This window comes from Capsella rubella, unplaced genomic scaffold (genome assembly GCF_000375325.1).
Source record: "Capsella rubella cultivar Monte Gargano unplaced genomic scaffold, Caprub1_0 scaffold_5, whole genome shotgun sequence".
Taxonomy (NCBI): domain Eukaryota; kingdom Viridiplantae; phylum Streptophyta; class Magnoliopsida; order Brassicales; family Brassicaceae; genus Capsella; species Capsella rubella.
This window is the reverse complement of record NW_006238919.1, coordinates 5886984-5906583: the sequence shown is the minus strand read 5'-3', so window position 1 is coordinate 5906583 and position 19600 is coordinate 5886984. Positions and strand designations below refer to the sequence as shown.

Sequence of the window (19600 nt, the reverse complement as noted above, 5' to 3'; positions counted from 1 at the left end):
GAATATATAAAAAACCATTTGCACTTTTTCTGGTACAAATTTTTTGAAAATTATAGAACATCATATTCCATCTTCTATAAACGTAAAATAATCAATTGGTTATATTAATCTTATGAGTTTTAAAACAATATATATAAAAATTGAATATATAAGCTCTCCTTACTAAAAGGCTAATATTTTTGACACAATGTATATGTTACATAGAAGTGACACAATGTAAATGCCACTTATAATCTCTCTTTGATGATCGTTTTCTCTTCTCACGTATGAAGTCCAACGTTCTAAAAATGTGATTTATCAAAAAAAAAAGAAATAAAAAGCTGAAATATATTAAAATCACAAACTGAGGTAAAAATCAAAATTTTCATATTAAAAGATAAACTCAAACTTAAATTTTAAAATCAATCTTTGAGGACCGCCTGATCGAAATATGGTGAAAACAAAATAAAGCATATAATACCTACGGCAAAGAATTTTTAAAAAATCAAAACTGATGTCGGCATCTTCCTTTGCTCGATTGAGCTCTCTTTATGCTTGAATATCATGTCCAAGTTAATCTGTTGACTACGGTGGCATCGTCCGACTAAATAAAGTTTATGCAAAATAAACAAAAAAACAGAAATACTGGATCCCATCGAGTAAAAAAAAAGTAAAAGAAAAAAGTAAGCAAACATCTAAATTTTTTGATCGACTCTTAAATCAAACACAAAGAAATTTGTATGCATTATATGAGCTTGGCATGACATGTCATAAGTGCATACTTAATTGCAAAACATTTTAACAAAAAAAAAATACTATGCTCTGGGTTAATATTTAAAAATTCGAGATTCTTTGTTGATAGGACCCAAGTTCAAATAGATAAAAACGACCTAACAAACAGAACACGTTCCAGCTTTAATAAATTAATTTTAGTCAAATTTAAAAATATGACAATAAAAAAATAGAAAAAACAAAATAAAAGAGTAACAAATGGTTTATCGTCACAATTTCCTTTTAAGTTAAAGCTTTTAATCTAACAATATTAATACATGCGTCCAAACAAAACCAAAAACATTAATTGAAATACGAGTAATGCATATAACAACAGCGCCACACAAACGAATAACTAAAAGTATAAGATTATAATATCTAAATATGAAAAATCAAAATCTAGCCAATCAAATACTAAACAAAATGTACATACAATTATTAATCTTAAAAATATAACACCAAACAAAAAATAATTAAAGAATAATCATAGCGAACAACCCCGCACAACGCGCGGGTCTCTTCTCTAGTGACACAATTTGAAACTCTTCTTCTTCATTGTCTTTCAAACTCCATCTTCTTAATTGTCTTTCAAACTCATTCTTCTTCGATGAATTCAAATGGAACAATCTCTTCAAATCCTTTAAGCCAATTTCTTGCACATATCAAGCTTGCACATTAGATGGAAGGAGTGAACTCTGATACTTGCTTAAAAATCGGCTTCCTATGCTGAAAGATGATTCTGATGCCACAGTCAAAAAACAAATCCTTAGTCGTTTTGTTTCTTTAAAAACGACTACTCACTATTACAGACATAAATTCACAAGCGGATGATAAATTCATTAAGGGTATTAAATTACCTTACAATGCCATTACAAATATAAGTTTCAAAGAACAATTTAATAATGTCATTATGGCTTAAAATGTCAATACTAATTTATAAAATTTAGTTAAGGGGGATTTGCATAGATAACCTTTTTTAAGTTATCCTTTTGTACAAATACCCTCTCTTGGTGTCCCTTTTCAAAAATACTATTCTATGTAAAAAATGACTAAATTACCCTCCTTTGGTATAACCCATGACGAAAAAAAGAATATTCTTTCCCAAAAAATAATATTATTTCCGAAAAATTTTCCGCCAATAATTTTTCCGCTAGAAAACTTTCCCTCAAAAAATTTTGATAGATATTTTCCCGCCGAAAAAATTCCCCGCCAAAAAATTTCCGACAAAAAATTCCCCGCCATAATTTTTTGGCCATAATTTTCCACAATTTCTTAAAAAACCTTTTAGAAAACCTTGTAAATATTTTTAAAACCCTTTAAAAATCCTTTCAAAACCCTTGTAAGTTTTAAAAAAGTCATCCAAAACCTTTAAAACCTTTAGTAAACCTTTGTGAATCAGTTTATAACATTTATAATACTTGTAAATCCTTGTAAACCCCTTATAACCATGGTAAATCCTTTAATAAAATCTTTTGTAAACTTCTAAAACCTTTTAAAAACCCTTTTAAATCCTTAAAAACTATTTTAAAATCCTTCTAATGCGTTTAAAAACCTTTGTAAATCCTTAAAACCGTGTAAACTTCTAAAACCGTATAAAACTCCTTGTAAATCCTTAAAAAACTCCTTGTAAACCCTTTAAAACTCCTTGTAAGTCCTTGTAATGCGTTTAAAAACCTTTGTAAACCCTTAAAACCGTGTAAACTTCTAAAACTCTTTAAAACTCCTTGTAAATCCTTTAAAACTATTTTAAATCTTTGTAAATATCTTTAAAAGTCCTTGTTAATCATTTTTAAATCATTTTAAAATCTTTGTAAATGCCTTTAAAAACCGGTATAAGCTTGTAAAATGCTTTAAAAAACCACTCAAAAACCTTTGTAAGCTTCTAAAACCTTTAAAAACCATGACAAATATTTGCGAAACCATTTAAAACCCCTTGTAAATCCTTTAAAAGACCCTTTAAAAATAATTGTAAACCCTTTAAAAAATATTTGGTAAGAAATTTTAGCGGAAAAGTTTTTAGCGAGAAATTTTTGGCGGGAAAAGTTTTGGAAGGAATATTTTTTTTGTTAGGGGTAAAAATATCATTAAAATTTAAGAGAGGGGAAAATGAAAAATGGCAAAAAAGAGAGTAGTTTTGCAAAAGTGTATTATAAAAAGTTTATTATTGAGAATTCCTCTTTAATTGAATTATATAAAAAATACATTTCTAATTTTTAAATAAAAAAGAATAACCAATCAAAATGAACAATATTAAATTATTATTAGTCATTATAATTCTTGTCTCATCATTATATGATTCCATATTTTTGAAACAAATTTATATTATGAATATAATAAAATCAAAATTATATGTTTGTATTTTTAATTATTTGTTTGTGTTTTGATTTTGTAACTTTTCTTTTTAATTATAAACCGAAAAACATTCATGACCAATTATATAGAATACTTTTACTAATATAAACCCAAAAAAAAACAATATATTGAAACTAAACACATTAATATTTATCACAATTCTACAATCTAATACATAGATAATCTATGAAAATCACTATCAATAAGAGTCGGAAAATGAGGGCCAAACATAGGCATTATCATCGGAAACGGTGATGGAGGCGGCGGCGGTCTATAGAGACCTATCATCAACGCTAGATCCATCTGCGGTTCACGGAGCTTAATACGTTCCGACATAATTCTATAGCTGAATCCGTAGACAAATCCTTCGGTTTCTTCTACATTGTGGCATATGTTAGCCATCTTAGAGAAAACCCTTGCTGTCAATTCACTATCAGAACCGGCGTGGTGAGCTATACCAACCCGGTTAAGTCCCAACTCACGTGCTAAACTCTCTAAACCAAGTCGGTTAGAGAATCCTTCGAACCGACCAGCCATAGCTTTCAAATCGTAAACAGAGCCGAGGATCCTCGCCACCGCTTTAGCAAACCTAGATTGAGATTCCGGTAAAGCTTCTCCGGTGAAACACTTGAGTAGATAAGCGATGTCGTAAGATCCATGAAAAGTCACCCAAGTAATGTTCCTCGTCTGCTTCAGAATCCAAAACAGGTCAGAGAAGAAACCCTCGATTCCGATACCGTGTTCTCTAATCTTCTTCAGATCAAGACCATTGCGTTTCAAGAACTCGATGGAGTTGTCGTTTCTCTCGTCTTGAGTCTCGTCGAAATCTGAGAAGTTGATCTCCCAAGTGCCACCGACTCTTCCGTTGTTGTCGAACAGAGTAAGACCTAACTGGATCAGCTTTGTTCTGTCTACGCTGTAACTCATGTCGATGTAGCGTTGCTCGTCATGAGCGTTTTTTGAAGTGTCCCTCAAGCAACCTGGAAACTCAGTATCAAACGCGATGAAACTGTTGTTTCTTAGACAATCTTCGATCAAACTCATCTCTTTGTTACGATTCCAAGCCCATACTTCACGACATGGTTTAGCTTTGATCTCAGACATCGTGTTTTGTTTTTGGTTTGATTTAACGAGAGAGAGAGAGAAACACTTAGTGGTGAAGGAGAAGAGAAGAGAAGAGACAATAACAGAGAAGAATTAGGAAAATAATGTAATGGAGACGTGGGACTCAAACTGTATATATAGATTTTGGAAAAAGGAATTTTCCTTTTTTTTTTCAAGTTTGGAGATTTTATTTATTATTACCGTTTTTTTTTTTTCAGATAATTACATGCACTTTTCAGATATTTGTGATAACAATTTCTATTTTTATAAAACAAGGTTAAACGAATCCAGGAAGGTTCCAAATTTTTTTTTTTTTTGTTACCAATGGAGATTTTCCTTATCAGCTTTTATAACATTTTAGACATTGTTATTTATTTATTTGTTTTTTCAATGTGTGTCATTACTTTTAGAGCCTTTGAGTGTCATTATATAGACAATGTTGCAAACTCAGATTATTGTTTTTTTTTTGTCTAAATTTAAACAAGAATTAAACCTATTTTTCAACATATTTCATCACTAGTTATCTTAATGTGATAAGACTCAAAATGTTAATAGAGGTTGAAATCCAAAATTAAACGTTTTATCTTTTTGTTTCTTTAAAATTAATTAAGATGAATGGTTCTATTCAAATCTTGTTTTAGATATATATCTTGTAGGTAAAGCTGCGATTGGGTATAGCTGTAATGTTAGTACGATAGAATTTAGCCTATAATGTATTCAATTGTTCATTGTGTCTACAAATTTAGGCAGTCATTTATCCTAAAAATGAAATGTTTCTTTTTTTTTAATAAATTGTATGTTTCTGATTCATTTTGATATCTATCAATTGCAAAAATTGAAGATTTCATAGACATCAGGATATTTTTCGGTACAATTGATTTACGAAAAAATTTACTATTTTTTTTTAAAACAAATATTGCTATCGAACAAACCATAGAAGTGTCGGTATATCTTTTTATTTTTTAATATATTTGAAAGGCTCAAAAAAAATATTTTCTTTCAAATTAGCGACTTCTGTTTAATTACAAACTAGGATTTATCCCGTGGTACACCACGGGTCCATAATATAATATATTTGCTTGATTTATTATTTTTGTAGTTGGTTTATATACTATAGTTTTATACGTTTTTATATTATTTTAATTTTATATTATTTTATGAATTTGTATAATAAGTAGACTCATAGATATATGTGGTCAGTCCGTGATACACTTCACAAAAAAAAAAAAAAACTTGCAGTACACCGCAAGATGATTTGTTGTAAATAAAAATTTATATTTTAACTTAACTCGTAAAGCTTTTTTAATATACACAACCCGTAAGAAACATATAATCATATTTATATAAACTCAAAACCTTTCATTCATATTTATTTATAATATTATTATATTTGAAATATTTTGAGTTAAAATATTAATAATATTTTAAATTTTTGTCGAGTTTAAATATTTTTAATATTTTAAATATTCTATAAAACTTTAAAATTTTAATTTGGATAATTGAGAATTCAAAGTTCATGTTCATTTGAAATTGTGAAAATATTAGTACTATTTATAATGGGTTTGAGCTATCTAATGTTTTACCTTATAGACGTTGTACATATATTTTTTCCTTTATCGTTTGAGTTATATACGCCCGTTTTCAAAATTTTAAATTGCAAAATGTGGGGAAAAATTTTGTATTTTTATTATAAATATATTTTATGTAATAATATAAATTAAAAACAAATAAGATTACATAAATATATTGGAGAGATATTTGATTTATTAGAGAGAGACATTTTTGGAAATCTTATTGTTGTAATAAATATTTGTTTCCAATTTTACAATTTGCTTGTGATTTAATTACAAAATTTACTTTTAAGTTTTGTTATTTATTCAATTGGCAAGGGTTTGATTATGCAAATATTATAAAATAAAAGGTTATAAACCTAAATAGATTTTAGTACCAAATGTACTTCAAAAATGTATATATAGATATAACAAGTATATTATTATGTATATATATAATAAAGGATATATCGAGAAGACTCTGCTTTGACTAGAGTTTCCTGCTAGCTTTGAAGCGACACTTATATCGAATAGATCAGCAACAAAGTAAGAGAACAATGAACCCCTAAATCTTTGTTAAAGTCTTCAGATCGTTTCTTTAATGCGTCGTGGCTCTTTACAGTGGATACTTGACGTAGGAACGTTAACACAACTCAAGCTATCAGACTAAGCTCATGGAGAGATAGAATGAAGCTATGAGTAGTTCTTTTTTTTCTTGTAAGAAGATCAATGACTTCAGAGTTCAGGCCAGAACAGAGGCATGGCTGGTGTTTGTCTATCTATATTTATATTAATAACTGTCTATATGACTAAGTGTTATAGATGAAGTATCTCGTGTAATGTTGGGTTTATAAGTTTTTTGTTTTTAGATTTAATTTGTTTGGTTTTATTTTTGGACTTGAAGATATGGTGAAGTAGGTGATGCCAATCTTGTTCGACACTCTAAGGGTTTTTGCATATAAGTTTCACTTTTGCTGTTGGTTAGTATATATGAGTCTCTCTCTTGCACAATGGTTTTCATTGACTCTGATTTAGCCCTAGATAATCTTAATGGAGCTCAGATGTTAAGCAGCAAGAAGAGGGTGGAGAAACGTAATGGCAAAAGAGAGAGGCAAGTGGTGTTTTCCAACAACGATCAAATTGATCAATCCTTCTCTTATGGTCGTCCTATTAAAGGATAAGACAGCTACAAAATGTTTTGTGGTGGAATGTGAAGCATTCAGAGTTATAAGGCATCACAACTTTGTGAAGTTGGTTACTGTTTTTTCCAGCGCTGACTTTGAAGAAATGATTTTAGAGCTCTAACTTCCGAGTTTAGGCCTAATGGATTTGGATACAATGGCTTCACCCGGATCGAATAATCCGGTAATATCCGGTAATCGGCCAAACCGAACCCAAGAAAACCAAACCGAACCCAAGAAAACTGAACTGAACTGTCTAGTTCGAAAACCAAAGTTTTTAAATGATTGAATGGTTGTAAAATTTCATATCCAAATTAACATGAACCGAATAGAACCAATAACCAAATGGTTAATCGAAATATCCAAGAGCCAAGAAAATACCCAAAAATAATACCCAAAATTATAATTATAAAGTCAACAATATTAATTGTTTAGAGTCAAAGCAATCAAATATTTTAAATAATTAACATATCCTAATATTGTTAGTTATATTAGTAAAAAAAAATATAGTATTTTTCAAAATCAAACCATGGATGCGTGTGATCGAACAACAAAATCCAACTACTTCCGTGGAACCACTAGTACAAAACCCTAATCTTGATTCAGAATCTTCTCAATCTTCTTGCGTTAGAGATCGATACAAAGGGAAAACGTCCCATTGAGGTGGAAGATATAAGTTGCAAGAAGATCAAAAGCCGTCGTGCATTAGAGGTGGAACCCATTCAGATTCTTCCACCGGAGTGGCTTTTGAAAGTTATGATGAGAGAAGAGAACAGCTACAATCCGAAGCTCATCTCAACGAGGCACGCCTCTCAGTCCCTTTTAGACACGTGAAAGATCCAGAGTTCTTGACACACAAGGAATTAATAATCATACATGAAAATGCGATGAAGACTCGTGACAAAGGTGCGAGTGTGGATTTGGTGGATCCTGACATGAAGAAGCATGCATGCCCTTGAATTGACGAAGTGGAAAATGAGTGTATTGACCATAACCTCTTATATATTATTTAAATCTAAAAGAAATGAGGATAAAATAACAAATTAAGTAAAAGATATATAAAGTATAGGCAATATAAAAGCAATAGACAAACAAAAAATTTGGTAACAAAAACTGTAAGTTAAATTTGAGATTTGAAGTGATTATTAACTACCAAACTACAAAGAAGAAATATTATATGATGAAATACGGTAAAAACCTAATTTATGTGAATGCAGTTATATTATGTTTTGGTTTTTGTCGTCCGAAATACTCATCTAAACATTTACAAAATATATATGTAATTATACAATTTATTAATACCTTTTGAGTTTGGTAAGGCGATTAACTTAAAAATATGGATTAATTGAGATTATATTGTTTCATCTCTACCTTACGTTTAATTTTTTTAAAATATATTTCATGTTAGCAGATAGAAATATAAGTACAACAATTATCAACTAACATATATATCAAGTAAAAATAATTACTTTATCTAACAATATATTACAAAGGAAATTAAACTCAAAATTATTAATATTGCACATTAAAAAATAGGTAATAAATGAATCAAAATAAAACTTGACATAATAAATATATTAAAACAAAAATATATATTTTAGATTTACGTTATAGCTTTATGAATGATGTATATGAAATAATAATATTTTCTTAAATAATACTTCAAAGTTTTTGACATTAAATTTTTGCTTCTTTTTATCTATTAAATGTATTCCATTCATTGCCAACAACAATATATATATATATATAAGATAAGATTTTAATAGTTATCACCCATCGTTTATAATTTTTACTTTTCCTTACTCAAGCAAATTAAAATCCACATGAATGATACAAAAAAAAATATTAATAAAAGAACATTTATGTGAAAACAAAATAAAAAAGTATAGTACACGATATTTCAATGTATATTAAAATTACTAAGCTCAAAAATACTAAACAAAGATTACTAAGCTCAAAAATATATTAAAATTTTAGGGTTCACTCTATTATTCACTCTCTCTCTTTTCTAATTAATTAGAATTTTCCATCTAAGAATACCACATGAAGGCTTCGATCTCAGAAAAATGGTTCACTCTACTATTTCCATCTAAAAAAAATACATGGGTTTATATCTTTGCAATTTCACCAATGACGACCAAGTCACTGGATAAGTCCTCTCCGTCACCGGAGAGACTTTCAGAAAAAATACCCTCAAGAAATGTAACATTTTGCCAAAAATATAATTTATCTTACTAATATTTTCTTAAATTTCTATAAAATTTTACATGAATTATATATGAATGGTAATGTTAGTCAGTACTCAGTATATAAACTTTCCTTTTTGGGATGTAATTCTCTGTTGCTACTTGCTAACGAAGACAGTACCAAATTGAGGATTCAAGAGTGTGACTTTGCAACGTCACTAAAGTAACAACAAAACGTGGCAAGTAGTGTGAGTTGGTTTTGGGGGCGAATTTGAATCATTTTCTTTTTTCCTTTAAGCATCTCCAAAATTAAGCTTTGTCAAAGTTTTTTTTCTTTCTTTGGGAACAAAAAAAAAAGCTTTATAAAAGTTCAAAAATAAGAAAAGCACTTTTTGTTATCCAGAAAGAAATAATTAGCTTTTCTCAAATGTAATTTTCTCTTATTTTAAATGAATTATAGATCTCATTAAAAAAAAAAAAATTCCAAAGTAAAACAAATCATGCGTAGTGCACCATGAAGGTGTGCAAATGTCACATACATGACCACGATTTTCACCACTCACGTGTATTAAGTCATCAGTATGTGCATGAGAACATAACTAATGTACCAAAGTGATAAAAGAAATGTTCCATGAAGTTCAAGTTTCAATAAGTAAATATTTTTTCTCGTTTGATCTTTTCAATAAGCAGAAGTTTAAACTATAATAATTATAGATTTTTTAATCGGTTTCAGAATTGAGGATTTACAAAATAGATTTACTTGGGAAATTCGCATTGAGCTGAAAAAGAGAAGACAAAAGTCTTTTTAAGTTAGAAATTTAGTTGACCCCAAAGTTATTTACTTACTACCAAGTGAATATATATGATCTTGTCATGTCCCCAAGAAACATGATCCAAAATTTGTGCAAAGGCCACCACTTCAAAAAATCAAAGTTTTATTTCTTTCCAAAATTCAAGAAATATTCACAAACAATGCTGGAAAGGATCAATCAATTGTTATTGGTGAATGCCGGTAACTATAGTTATTAGACAATGGAGAAAATAAAATGATACTCAAGATGCAATTGTTTACTTACAAGAAATCTTGATTTACTTGTTTTTTATTATAGCTTAGATATATCTTTAAGTGTTTGTCCAAAAAAGAAGATATATCTTTAAGTTGAATCGAAATATATATTTTAAAATTCAAAAAATGTACTATTTAGTAGATAAACGAACATTCTTTAATCTAGTTATAATTTTATTATGTATGAGATATATATAAAAAAAACTTGTTATTTTTCACGTTTTATTATTTAACGATTTGGTATTAACCGGAATCCCGTTTTCACAATGTAAAAGGCAAAAGTACTGTATACCTTCAAGGCCATAATTATGTTGAAATATTGGAAAAGCATATGAATTTCACAAAAGTTTATTGAAAATATAATTTTATATTTCCAATGACCATATTTACATAAGATCATGTTTTTAATCAGTACAACCAAAAATACACTTTACGAAAATGCGTTTGCTTATTTTTATATTTTTATATTTTATAATCAATTTGGCTTTTATTATAATAAAAGAAAAAAGGAAGAAATAGAAAACTTATATGGAATGGACCTAGTAATTATTATGTTAAACTGAAATCCGAATAATACAAAATGCAAATACAAAAAAAAAAGAGATAATTCTATATGAATAATAATAATAATATTTTCAAGAATTTTACTTTAACTAAAAAAGCACAACAAAAGTGGTCTAGTCTCTCTAAAGAAATAATGATGATTCCTTTGCTTAAACGTCAACAGCACATCTCTGAACAAGCTGATACTTTACAGCCGGACCGTCACCGGAAAAATGTCCGGCGAGCGTAATGTACGCCGGACAATTGATGTGGAGGCGGTACCTACCGGAGATCCACGTTCCCACTTTCCACCTAACCCAACCGTCGATCTTTATATTCAAAAGCACCATCCCCGCCGTTAGATCTTGGCTCAACGCTGGCGAAAGATATGGTGCCACCGGCACGGTTGTTCCGTAAAGAAACGGCGACCATACCGTTACATCGAGGTGGCCTTGGTAACTCGCCGGCAATAAAGTCGCCAATGTCACCTTATAAAACATTATGAAATATAAAACGTTACATGCAAAATCAAGATTTAATACATACGTTGAGATTGGTCTTATATAGTCTACACCAAGATTTCGTCGGTCCATTAGTATTTGGTATTATATAGTTTGTATAAGATGAATCTTTGTAACATAGAAACTATATTATTCGTTGGTACATTCTTTATAACACTTCTTTTTCTAGTTAAGTAGTAATCGAAACGCGAAACGCTAATTTCAAACCGCTAATATTTTAAAAATCAAGAATACCTGTTGGTTGCGGTAAGATGCGTAAATGTCAAGACGGTCATAGAAGATTCCGATCTTGTCATTAGGATTGCGAGAAGAGAGAGTGACCTGAAGATTAGAAGTGAGATAGTTTGGCTGAGAGATGTTAAACGCGTAAATTGTCGCGTCTTGAAGAACAAATCGCGGTCCGTGCGGGTGAAGAATCGCCCAAACCAAGAAAACAACAAAGAGAACAGCTGCAAGAAATCCAAGAACCACCGCTCCTATGCGTTTCCGCATTTTCTCATCTTCATCATGGTGATGCTCACATTCCTTCTCTGTCATTTCGGCTGTTGCGTTTAGCGTTTCGCAGCGGTTAAGGATTAGTGCGTTGCGTTGAGAGACAGAGAAGTTGATGTTTTGTTATAGAGAAAGAAAGAAAAAAAGATAGAGAGTTACTATGGAGTTGAATGGTTTAGTAATACATATATAGAGTCATAGAACAAACGGAGCCTTTGTGATATGATAAATTAATGTTTATTGAAAAAAATTATCATTGCAAATGCGAAATGTGTAAGGTTTTTTTTTCTGCTCATTTTATAAATTTTTTTATATTGTCAACGATTATAATTATTAATTCATGAAAAAAACCAATATTCTTGTACTTTAGTTTGTTCGCTTTTAAACTTTTTTCTTTAATGCAAAATTAAGGAACATGTTTTTATTCCTATCAAATTTTTTGCATGTAAGAAGTTTTATTACAGATGCAATATTTGTAGATTAAAAAGCTTCAACCACTGTAAAGCACTTTTTGGAGTGGGTGAAGAATCTTCTTTCCGCAGCATCGTAGCAACATTATATAAACAAAAGTGTAATAAAAAAAAAATAATATACGAATCGAAATAACCCAATTCAGTAATGCATAAACTCTAGTTAAAGATTTGATTTTATGAAACTAAAGAGTTTATAATGTAACTTTCACATTTACTAGTCGTAAAAACTTAGGTAGTGTCAAATGAAGTGGTAGCTTGAATATAACTAATTACCTTTTGGAGGGATATAATGAAGACTTAGTAAAGAGGTAATGTGGTGGGTGAGACGAAACATAAATTATATGTAAATCTATTTATTTGGTGATCACGTCAATTTAGTTAGGAAATTTATATTTTGGTTTTTAAATAATATTTCCAAACAATTTCATGGTGTGAAAATGGTTAAAGATTCATTCTACTATTTATTGGATCAGAGTTTGAATTCTTCCACTATGATTTCAATTATGTATATTTGATTACTATTTACCCGTAAGAATTGACATCAAACGAGATCGAATTTAGAATGAAAATTCTTGACGAGAAGAATGTAGCATTTTCAATAATTTTAACCGTGAGTTATACACGCAACATAATTTTACATTTTTTCTAACAATTTTTAAATTTACGGAATTATGAATTTGTGTTTTTCTACCAAATTTACGAGCTCATATTTTTTCTTAGGAATTAGGGAACAACTTTTTCCGCAAAAATTATTGAATTATTTTTTTTTGAAAATAGTAGAAACGTGTTTTCCGCAAAAACTACGAAATCACATTTTTCTGTTTAATCGCGGAATTTGTTTTTCGCGTGAAAATATCAGATATAATAGTTACAATTATTTGAGTCTTTTATTTTATTTATGAAGATATCATACATTATATAATAATAATATTTAATCTAAATACAGTCTAAATGGATACCCATTTAACTATAGTAAACCCCATTTAACAAATGCCTAAATGGGTCTATTACAAATGCCCAAATGGATATAATTGGGTAACCTATATAACTATAACGTAGACACTTAATTTCATGTTTAAGTTTTTTTTTTAGATAGTTGTAAGAAAAACAACAGTACATTTTTAAAAAGCTTATGTATGTATATGTTTGAGCATATGTATATGCAGTTCTATTAATTGATTTAGAGTTTAACATAAGCCAATGTTTCTTTTGTACCATCGAAGGCTTGAACCAAGACCCTGGGCGAAGACATTTCTCCCTAGAAATCAGGACCTCATGAACATAATGAAAACGTTGGACACTTAAAACAGTGTTTTTAAAACACACCTTTTTGTAAATAACTCTTTTTGTGTCTAATTAAATACTCCCTCTGTTTTTAAAAGGTTGATGTTTTGGTTTTTTCACACATTTTAAGATATATTAAATATTTGTTTATTAATTAATTTATAATTACTTTTTGGTAGAAAGAGAAAATCATAAAGTAAAAATATAGTTTTAGTTTTTTAATCTACAAAATCAATCTTTTTTAGAAACAATTTTTTTTCCCAAAACATCTAACAATGGGAAACAGAGAAAGTATAAATTAGGCCTGGGCAAAACAAATCGGTACCAATTACCCAAACCGACCAAAAATTGGTTTTGGTTCGAATTTAGATACTTTAAAATCACCGATTGGATATTATTTCTTTTAAAAGTGAGCTTCGGTTCGTTTTTGGTTAGTAACCGACATAACCGAAATAAAGCTATGTATATATAAATAAATATACCGACATTTCCTGTTCTCTCTTCGTCTTATCTTCAAATTTTTAGGTTTTGTTCATTATTCGTTTGGTTTTTATTTTGATTATATTTCGGTCACCATTGATTTTTTTGGGTTTATTCGGTTAACCAGTTTTAATTAGTTAATTTGGATTAAAAACCGAACTGATACGAAACCATGGTTATTACGGTAATTTTCAGTTATCAATATAATATTCGAACCAAAATTCCTAAAATATCCGAATGGTTATTATATTACTATATCCAAATTAACCAAACCGAAAGCAATCAAACTGAAACTGACTGGTTAACCTAATATAAGTCATCGCTAAATAAGAGATGATAAATGTTTAAGTAGGCAATTCATTGTTAAACAAATAATCCATTGCTATTATGTTGTAATATTATTATTTTTTAGTTCAGAACATTGATTCTAACTGATGGAGTTCATATATATACATAACTTATAGTCATAAAACAAGTTTTATCTCATCCGCCGTAATGTTGACCCATGAAGAATTTTTCGTATGAATATGCCTGGTTGAAACATCAGAAAATAATATAAACATATGTATTATATAACATCAGAAAATAATATAAACATATGTATTATATAACATCAGAAAATAATATAAACATATGTATTATATAACATCAGAAAATAATTTAAACATATGTATTATATGAATGTCGTTATATAAAAACAAATAAATTCGAATATAAAAGTTCATTAATTCATTGTTAATTATAAAGAAAAAAGCTAATAAACAATCCATTATAAATTTTAGTGACCAAATTTTTAAATATATTTGTAGTTATATATATAATATTTTATTTTTACAAGATTTATAAATTTGGTATTTCAAATCATGATTTACAAATTTGAGGAAAAATAAACTTAGCTTCAATATTATACAATGGAAAGGAATTTTTTTGATCTAGTCAAATAAATTTATTCTACAATTGAAATATATTTATTCTACGATGGAATGGAAATTTTTGATCTATTCAAACAAATTTAGTTACGTACAGATTTTTATGGATCACCATACAAAAGATATGTCACTAACTAGCTAGAGTTTTCTTATATATATATATATATGGATCACCATATATATATATATATATGTGTGTCAGTGACTCAGTGTGATTATACCATGAAGCCAGAAAAAAACTTTCTTTGGATAGAAAAATCAAAAATGTCGTCATTTAAATTTGCTATCTTTTGTATCTCCATTCTTTTTCTTTCTAGTCTTTATGAATGTACGTAAATCTTACATAATAATAATTATTATTATTATCTTTTTAAAGTATTTTATTCATGTTCTTTCATAGTCTTTTAAATATTTTATTCTTCATATGTATGTTTAGGTACAAGAATGGAAGATTTTGAGGCAAGCAAGATAAAATTCCCACCATGCATGCCAAGGTTGCGATCACAATGTTATAACAAAAAAAGATGTTATTGTTGCGGCAATGTTTGTGCAGAAAACAAAGCAGCTTGTGAGTCTATACCTGGCTGTAAACCATGATCATCTCTTTCAAAGATTTAAGATTTATCTACTATGAGTGTTAAGTGAGTCTATTAATTATATTTATAGTATCTGGATACTTTGAAGGTGTATGTGCAAGTGTCAACAGCTATGGCTATTCTTATTTTATTTCCAACGAACAATTCTCAAAACTTATTTTTCTCTAATTTATATTAACATTTTTGAAGTACATTTTGGGTTATAACCTTTTATTTTATAATATTTTCATGATTAGTTTCTTACAATTTGAATAAATAAAATAACTTTAAGGTAAATTATGTAATTAAATCATAATAAAGTAGCAAAATTAGATATCATTATTTATTAAAGGGAATTTGCACTTCATAAGCCCAGTTGACCGATTTATTAAATATCTACCTCTCATCTTTCATTATTCAACGGGCTCTCTATTTTGCAAGACGATTTTAACCCTATTAGCAAGTCGAAGAGAGTAAGCGAATCTTTGTAGAGAACACATAATAAGATCTTTGTGATTGATTTTTTCCTTTCTCGATAAAATAAAAAGAAAAAATGGTTTTTGTATTTCAATTTATCGGATACCGAATAAGTTAGCATGGTAAAACTTAATTTATCAAATATTTAATAACTTAGCATATTAACATAAATATTATGCATATAATAATTATCAGAGCTCGTGCAGAGAATCATCATTATTTTTATTTTTATTCCCAACACAAAATAAGGACTAGTGCGTAACTTCACATGTACAGAAGAAAGAGAACTAATTATAATTTTATTGAGTTCTTACTTTTTGTTTTCAATTCTAACATGTCCACACTTTTAACAAGCCCTTTATCAAATTTAATAAAATTTCCTAAAATCTTTCCTTAATAAATCAAATATTTCTCCATTATCTTTATATGATTTTATTTGTTTTTAAAATTATATTATTATATAAAACATATGTATGATAAAAATATAATTTTTTTGCATATGTTGCAATTTTAATTTTTGAAAACGGACGTATATTACTCAAACAATACAAAAAATGTATGTACTAAAGTATTATTGATAATTGTGTAGCACGGGTTATGTTATGGAGCGGGTTATATTTTATATAATTATGATTATAGATATTTTTACGGGTTGTCTATTATAGTAAAAATCACAAAATATTTTAATATGAAATTTGACTATTTAAACGAAACATGTTATGCCAACATCATTTCATTGTTTTGAATATTAGACTGATTTAATTAAGTTGATCAAATTACCATTATATAAAAAAAATTGTCATGAAATATTTCACGGTTTAAATCATAGAATTAACAATCAAAATAAAGTAGTACAAGCTTTTTTTCAGCATGTAGTACAATCTTATATACTAAACACAATTAATAAAAAACGTTTTAAAATATTGTTCCACGGTATACCGAGGGTTAAAATCTAGTTGGCTTTTAAAAACTGAAACTATATTAGTGTGCTATTTTTAAGCTTTGAAGAATATCTGCCACAACATAATGTAGCTAGGTAAAATACTTTGTAAAGTCATATAAGTTTTTTAAAAATGTATATTATAAAACTTTACAAACACTTGGATCGAGTCTCTAAGTAATGGTTATCATCAAAAGGCATGCGAAAAAATGCAACCCAGAAAACCAAACCAAACTAAACCGTAATAAATAATTTGGTTTGGTTATGATTTAGCCTAAAACTCATTTGGCTATCATTTTTCTTAATTTTTTTTTGTTTTGTTTAGGTTTGATTTGGTTAAAAACCATAAACTCTAATGTTTTTTTTTTTTGGTTTTTGATAAAGATTGTGATAGTTGGACTTGTTACAATTACAAATGCTCATTGGTCATGTAATTGCACACAAGAAATTTCGATCATTGGGTGATTAGTGAAGTGATTAGGACCACGGAGGTGGATTAGTCAATATTTATGAGGTTCATGTTCTGTGATGGTGCTTAAATTTATAGTCAAACGACTCAAACCCATGGTCCAATGCTTTTATCTGATTAGAATCAGAATAAAAAAACAGAAACATGAAGAAGAACAAAATAATCAACCAATAATCCCAGAGTCTGTATATACAATATTTTAGACACTTAACATCGATGATCAGTGGCTGTACTCTCAAAATTTCGAAAAATGTTCTTTGAACAAGAGTTTTTTTTTTTTTGTGATTTTTTAAGTGAGTGACTTTATGAAAATATAAACTTTATAGAAGATAAGTAACAAAAGAAGAGAGTTTGGTTGAAAATGCTTGTATGATATACTTTACCTTCATGATACATTTCTGGAGCTGCCACTGTTATTATTGATGTCTTCGATCATCATTCCTTTTAGACTCTTTGCCAACCAAATCGCGGTTTCTCTAGGCGAAACTTTGTTCTTCCCAAACGGCTGCAACACGATGGCTAGCTCTTCGAGCCTGCTCTGTTCGAGCAAATCCGCTGATAGTTCTAGTAGACCTTCAAGCGCTTCTGCTCTTTGTCTGAACGACTTGATGTCCAATGTCTCTTTCACAACTGGAGCAGGAGTTGTTTCCTCATCAGGCATGAATGAGTTGGGTCTGGTATCAGCTGGTGAAGAATCAGAGCAGGAGTTAAAGCTTTTTGTTTCTGAGTAATTGGTGATGGGATCTCGTTCTTCAGGACGGGTCTCGGTTCTTGAGTCTGGCTCTGAGATGAATGATATAGTGGTGGGTGATTCCGAGGGAGCGGCTACTTTTCTCACCTCCATTTCATCTCTCACAACGTTTATGAGTTTCCCCATGTCGACGGTCTGTACACCGACTTCAACACTTTCCATGACTGGTTGGTCACTCCCTACACGGTAACTGTTGTGGTGGATAACATGTATGAAATCGTCAACAACTGGATGAGGATGGGAAGGATTGTCTTTATTCTCAAGAGCTGATTTCTGAGACACAATGCCTGTTTTGTTATCTGCGTGGGAACACACTTGGTGGGAGTTTGTTTTGTCATCTGAGTGGGAACACACTTGGTGGGAGCTTGTTTTGTTATCAGAGTGGGAATTCATTTGGTGGGATGGCCCAACATGCAAAGGCATTGGTGCAGCTACGGGAATAGAGGAGACAAATTCTTTGACTGTGAATTTGTCATCATTCTGGTGTCGTTGTGATGTGTTAGGCTCGTAGCTCTGTATTGTTGCAGGGCTATCATCTTTCTGTAGAGTGGGCGAGCTTCCTTCTGGTTGATGATAGGCAATGTTTTTTTGAACATCGGAAACAAGGTCAGGAATTTCGGTCAGCCGCATACTGGTGCTGTGTTCTTCTCTCCGGATCATCATATCTAAGGAGATTTCTGGAAATGACGATGAGTATTCACTGTGACAGGATCTTCTGTGGTCATCAGGAGTTGTATGTTCTGACATGTCGATATATGGGGTGGAAGCATCATCACACAGCTCAAATGCCTGCATGGACAATGAAGATGAGATAGAGTTGCTGCTTTCACTCTGCATTCCTTTGGAAGATCCGACAGAGGTTCTCTTTGGCTCCGGCGCAATCACAGGAGAAGTCTGGACACGAGACTGATGAGAATTAGTTTCAGACTCTGATGGAACAGATGAATGTAGCTTCATGGTGTCCTTGGCTGCCATATTTGGAATTTCTGCTCCTAATTGTCTTGACTGCTGCGCTATTAAAGACGTTCTTCTTGGTAAAGGAGGAGGTGTCCTTTGCCTTCGCTTAGCTGACATTGCCTCTTCGGCCTCGTGTCTAGCAGCAGGAGAAGGTGAAATTCGGTCGCTTCTAGGTTTAAGTTTTGGAGAAGAGTCAATCACTGGCATCTGCAACACGAATTTGCCAAACAAAATCCTTAGAATATCAACAAAAGTTGGGAACTAGAGAGAGCGAGAGAGAGAGAGCAAATACATGATGTTTTGGCGGGATTGATCCTGGATTCCTTGCGGAATCAGGAGCTAACTTGGAAGGTGGGATAGCCGTATTTACATTAGTCTTGGAGCCATGAGCAATCTCACCGAGTTTGGGAATCTTTGATGGCGTTTCAATATTATTCTTCTGCGTCGGAACACTAGAAGGTCTTCCTCGATTAGATCTCATGGGTGAACCATTTTCTCTAGCTTTTTCTTCTTTCAAAAC

At 30.1% G+C, this 19600-nt stretch overlaps 3 protein-coding genes and 1 pseudogene across 3 annotated transcripts in view; 1 reads left to right on the top strand and 3 right to left on the bottom strand.

The window, feature by feature from the left end:
- Positions 1–3270: 3270 nt before the first annotated feature.
- Positions 3271–4146, bottom strand: LOC17886941 (putative CCR4-associated factor 1 homolog 8). The gene has a single exon (XM_006292386.1). The coding sequence runs from the start codon at positions 4144–4146 to the stop codon at positions 3271–3273; it is 876 nt and encodes a 291-aa protein (XP_006292448.1).
- A 3320-nt stretch (positions 4147–7466) lies between these two features.
- LOC17885389 lies at positions 7467–8015 on the top strand (annotated as a pseudogene).
- Positions 8016–10704: 2689 nt separating this feature from the next.
- On the bottom strand, positions 10705–11961 carry LOC17887541 (NDR1/HIN1-like protein 1). Its single transcript, XM_006291795.2, has 2 exons — positions 11488–11961; positions 10705–11220 (listed from the first exon to the last, which is right to left on the bottom strand). Exons 1-2 carry the CDS (start codon positions 11788–11790, stop codon positions 10903–10905), a joined length of 621 nt encoding a protein of 206 aa, XP_006291857.1. The 5' UTR covers positions 11791–11961; the 3' UTR covers positions 10705–10902.
- A 5556-nt stretch (positions 11962–17517) lies between these two features.
- Positions 17518–19600, bottom strand: part of LOC17885474 (serine/threonine-protein kinase Nek5) — a 5169-nt gene continuing 3086 nt past the window's right edge. The window contains exons 14-15 of the mRNA XM_006293263.2: positions 19373–19600; positions 17518–19287 (exon numbers count right to left, since the gene is read on the bottom strand). The exon at positions 19373–19600 is cut by the window's right edge and continues 3 nt beyond it. Of these exons, the coding sequence (XP_006293325.2) occupies positions 17758–19287; positions 19373–19600 (1758 nt within the window). The 3' untranslated portion in view covers positions 17518–17757. The remainder of the gene's footprint in view (positions 19288–19372) is intronic.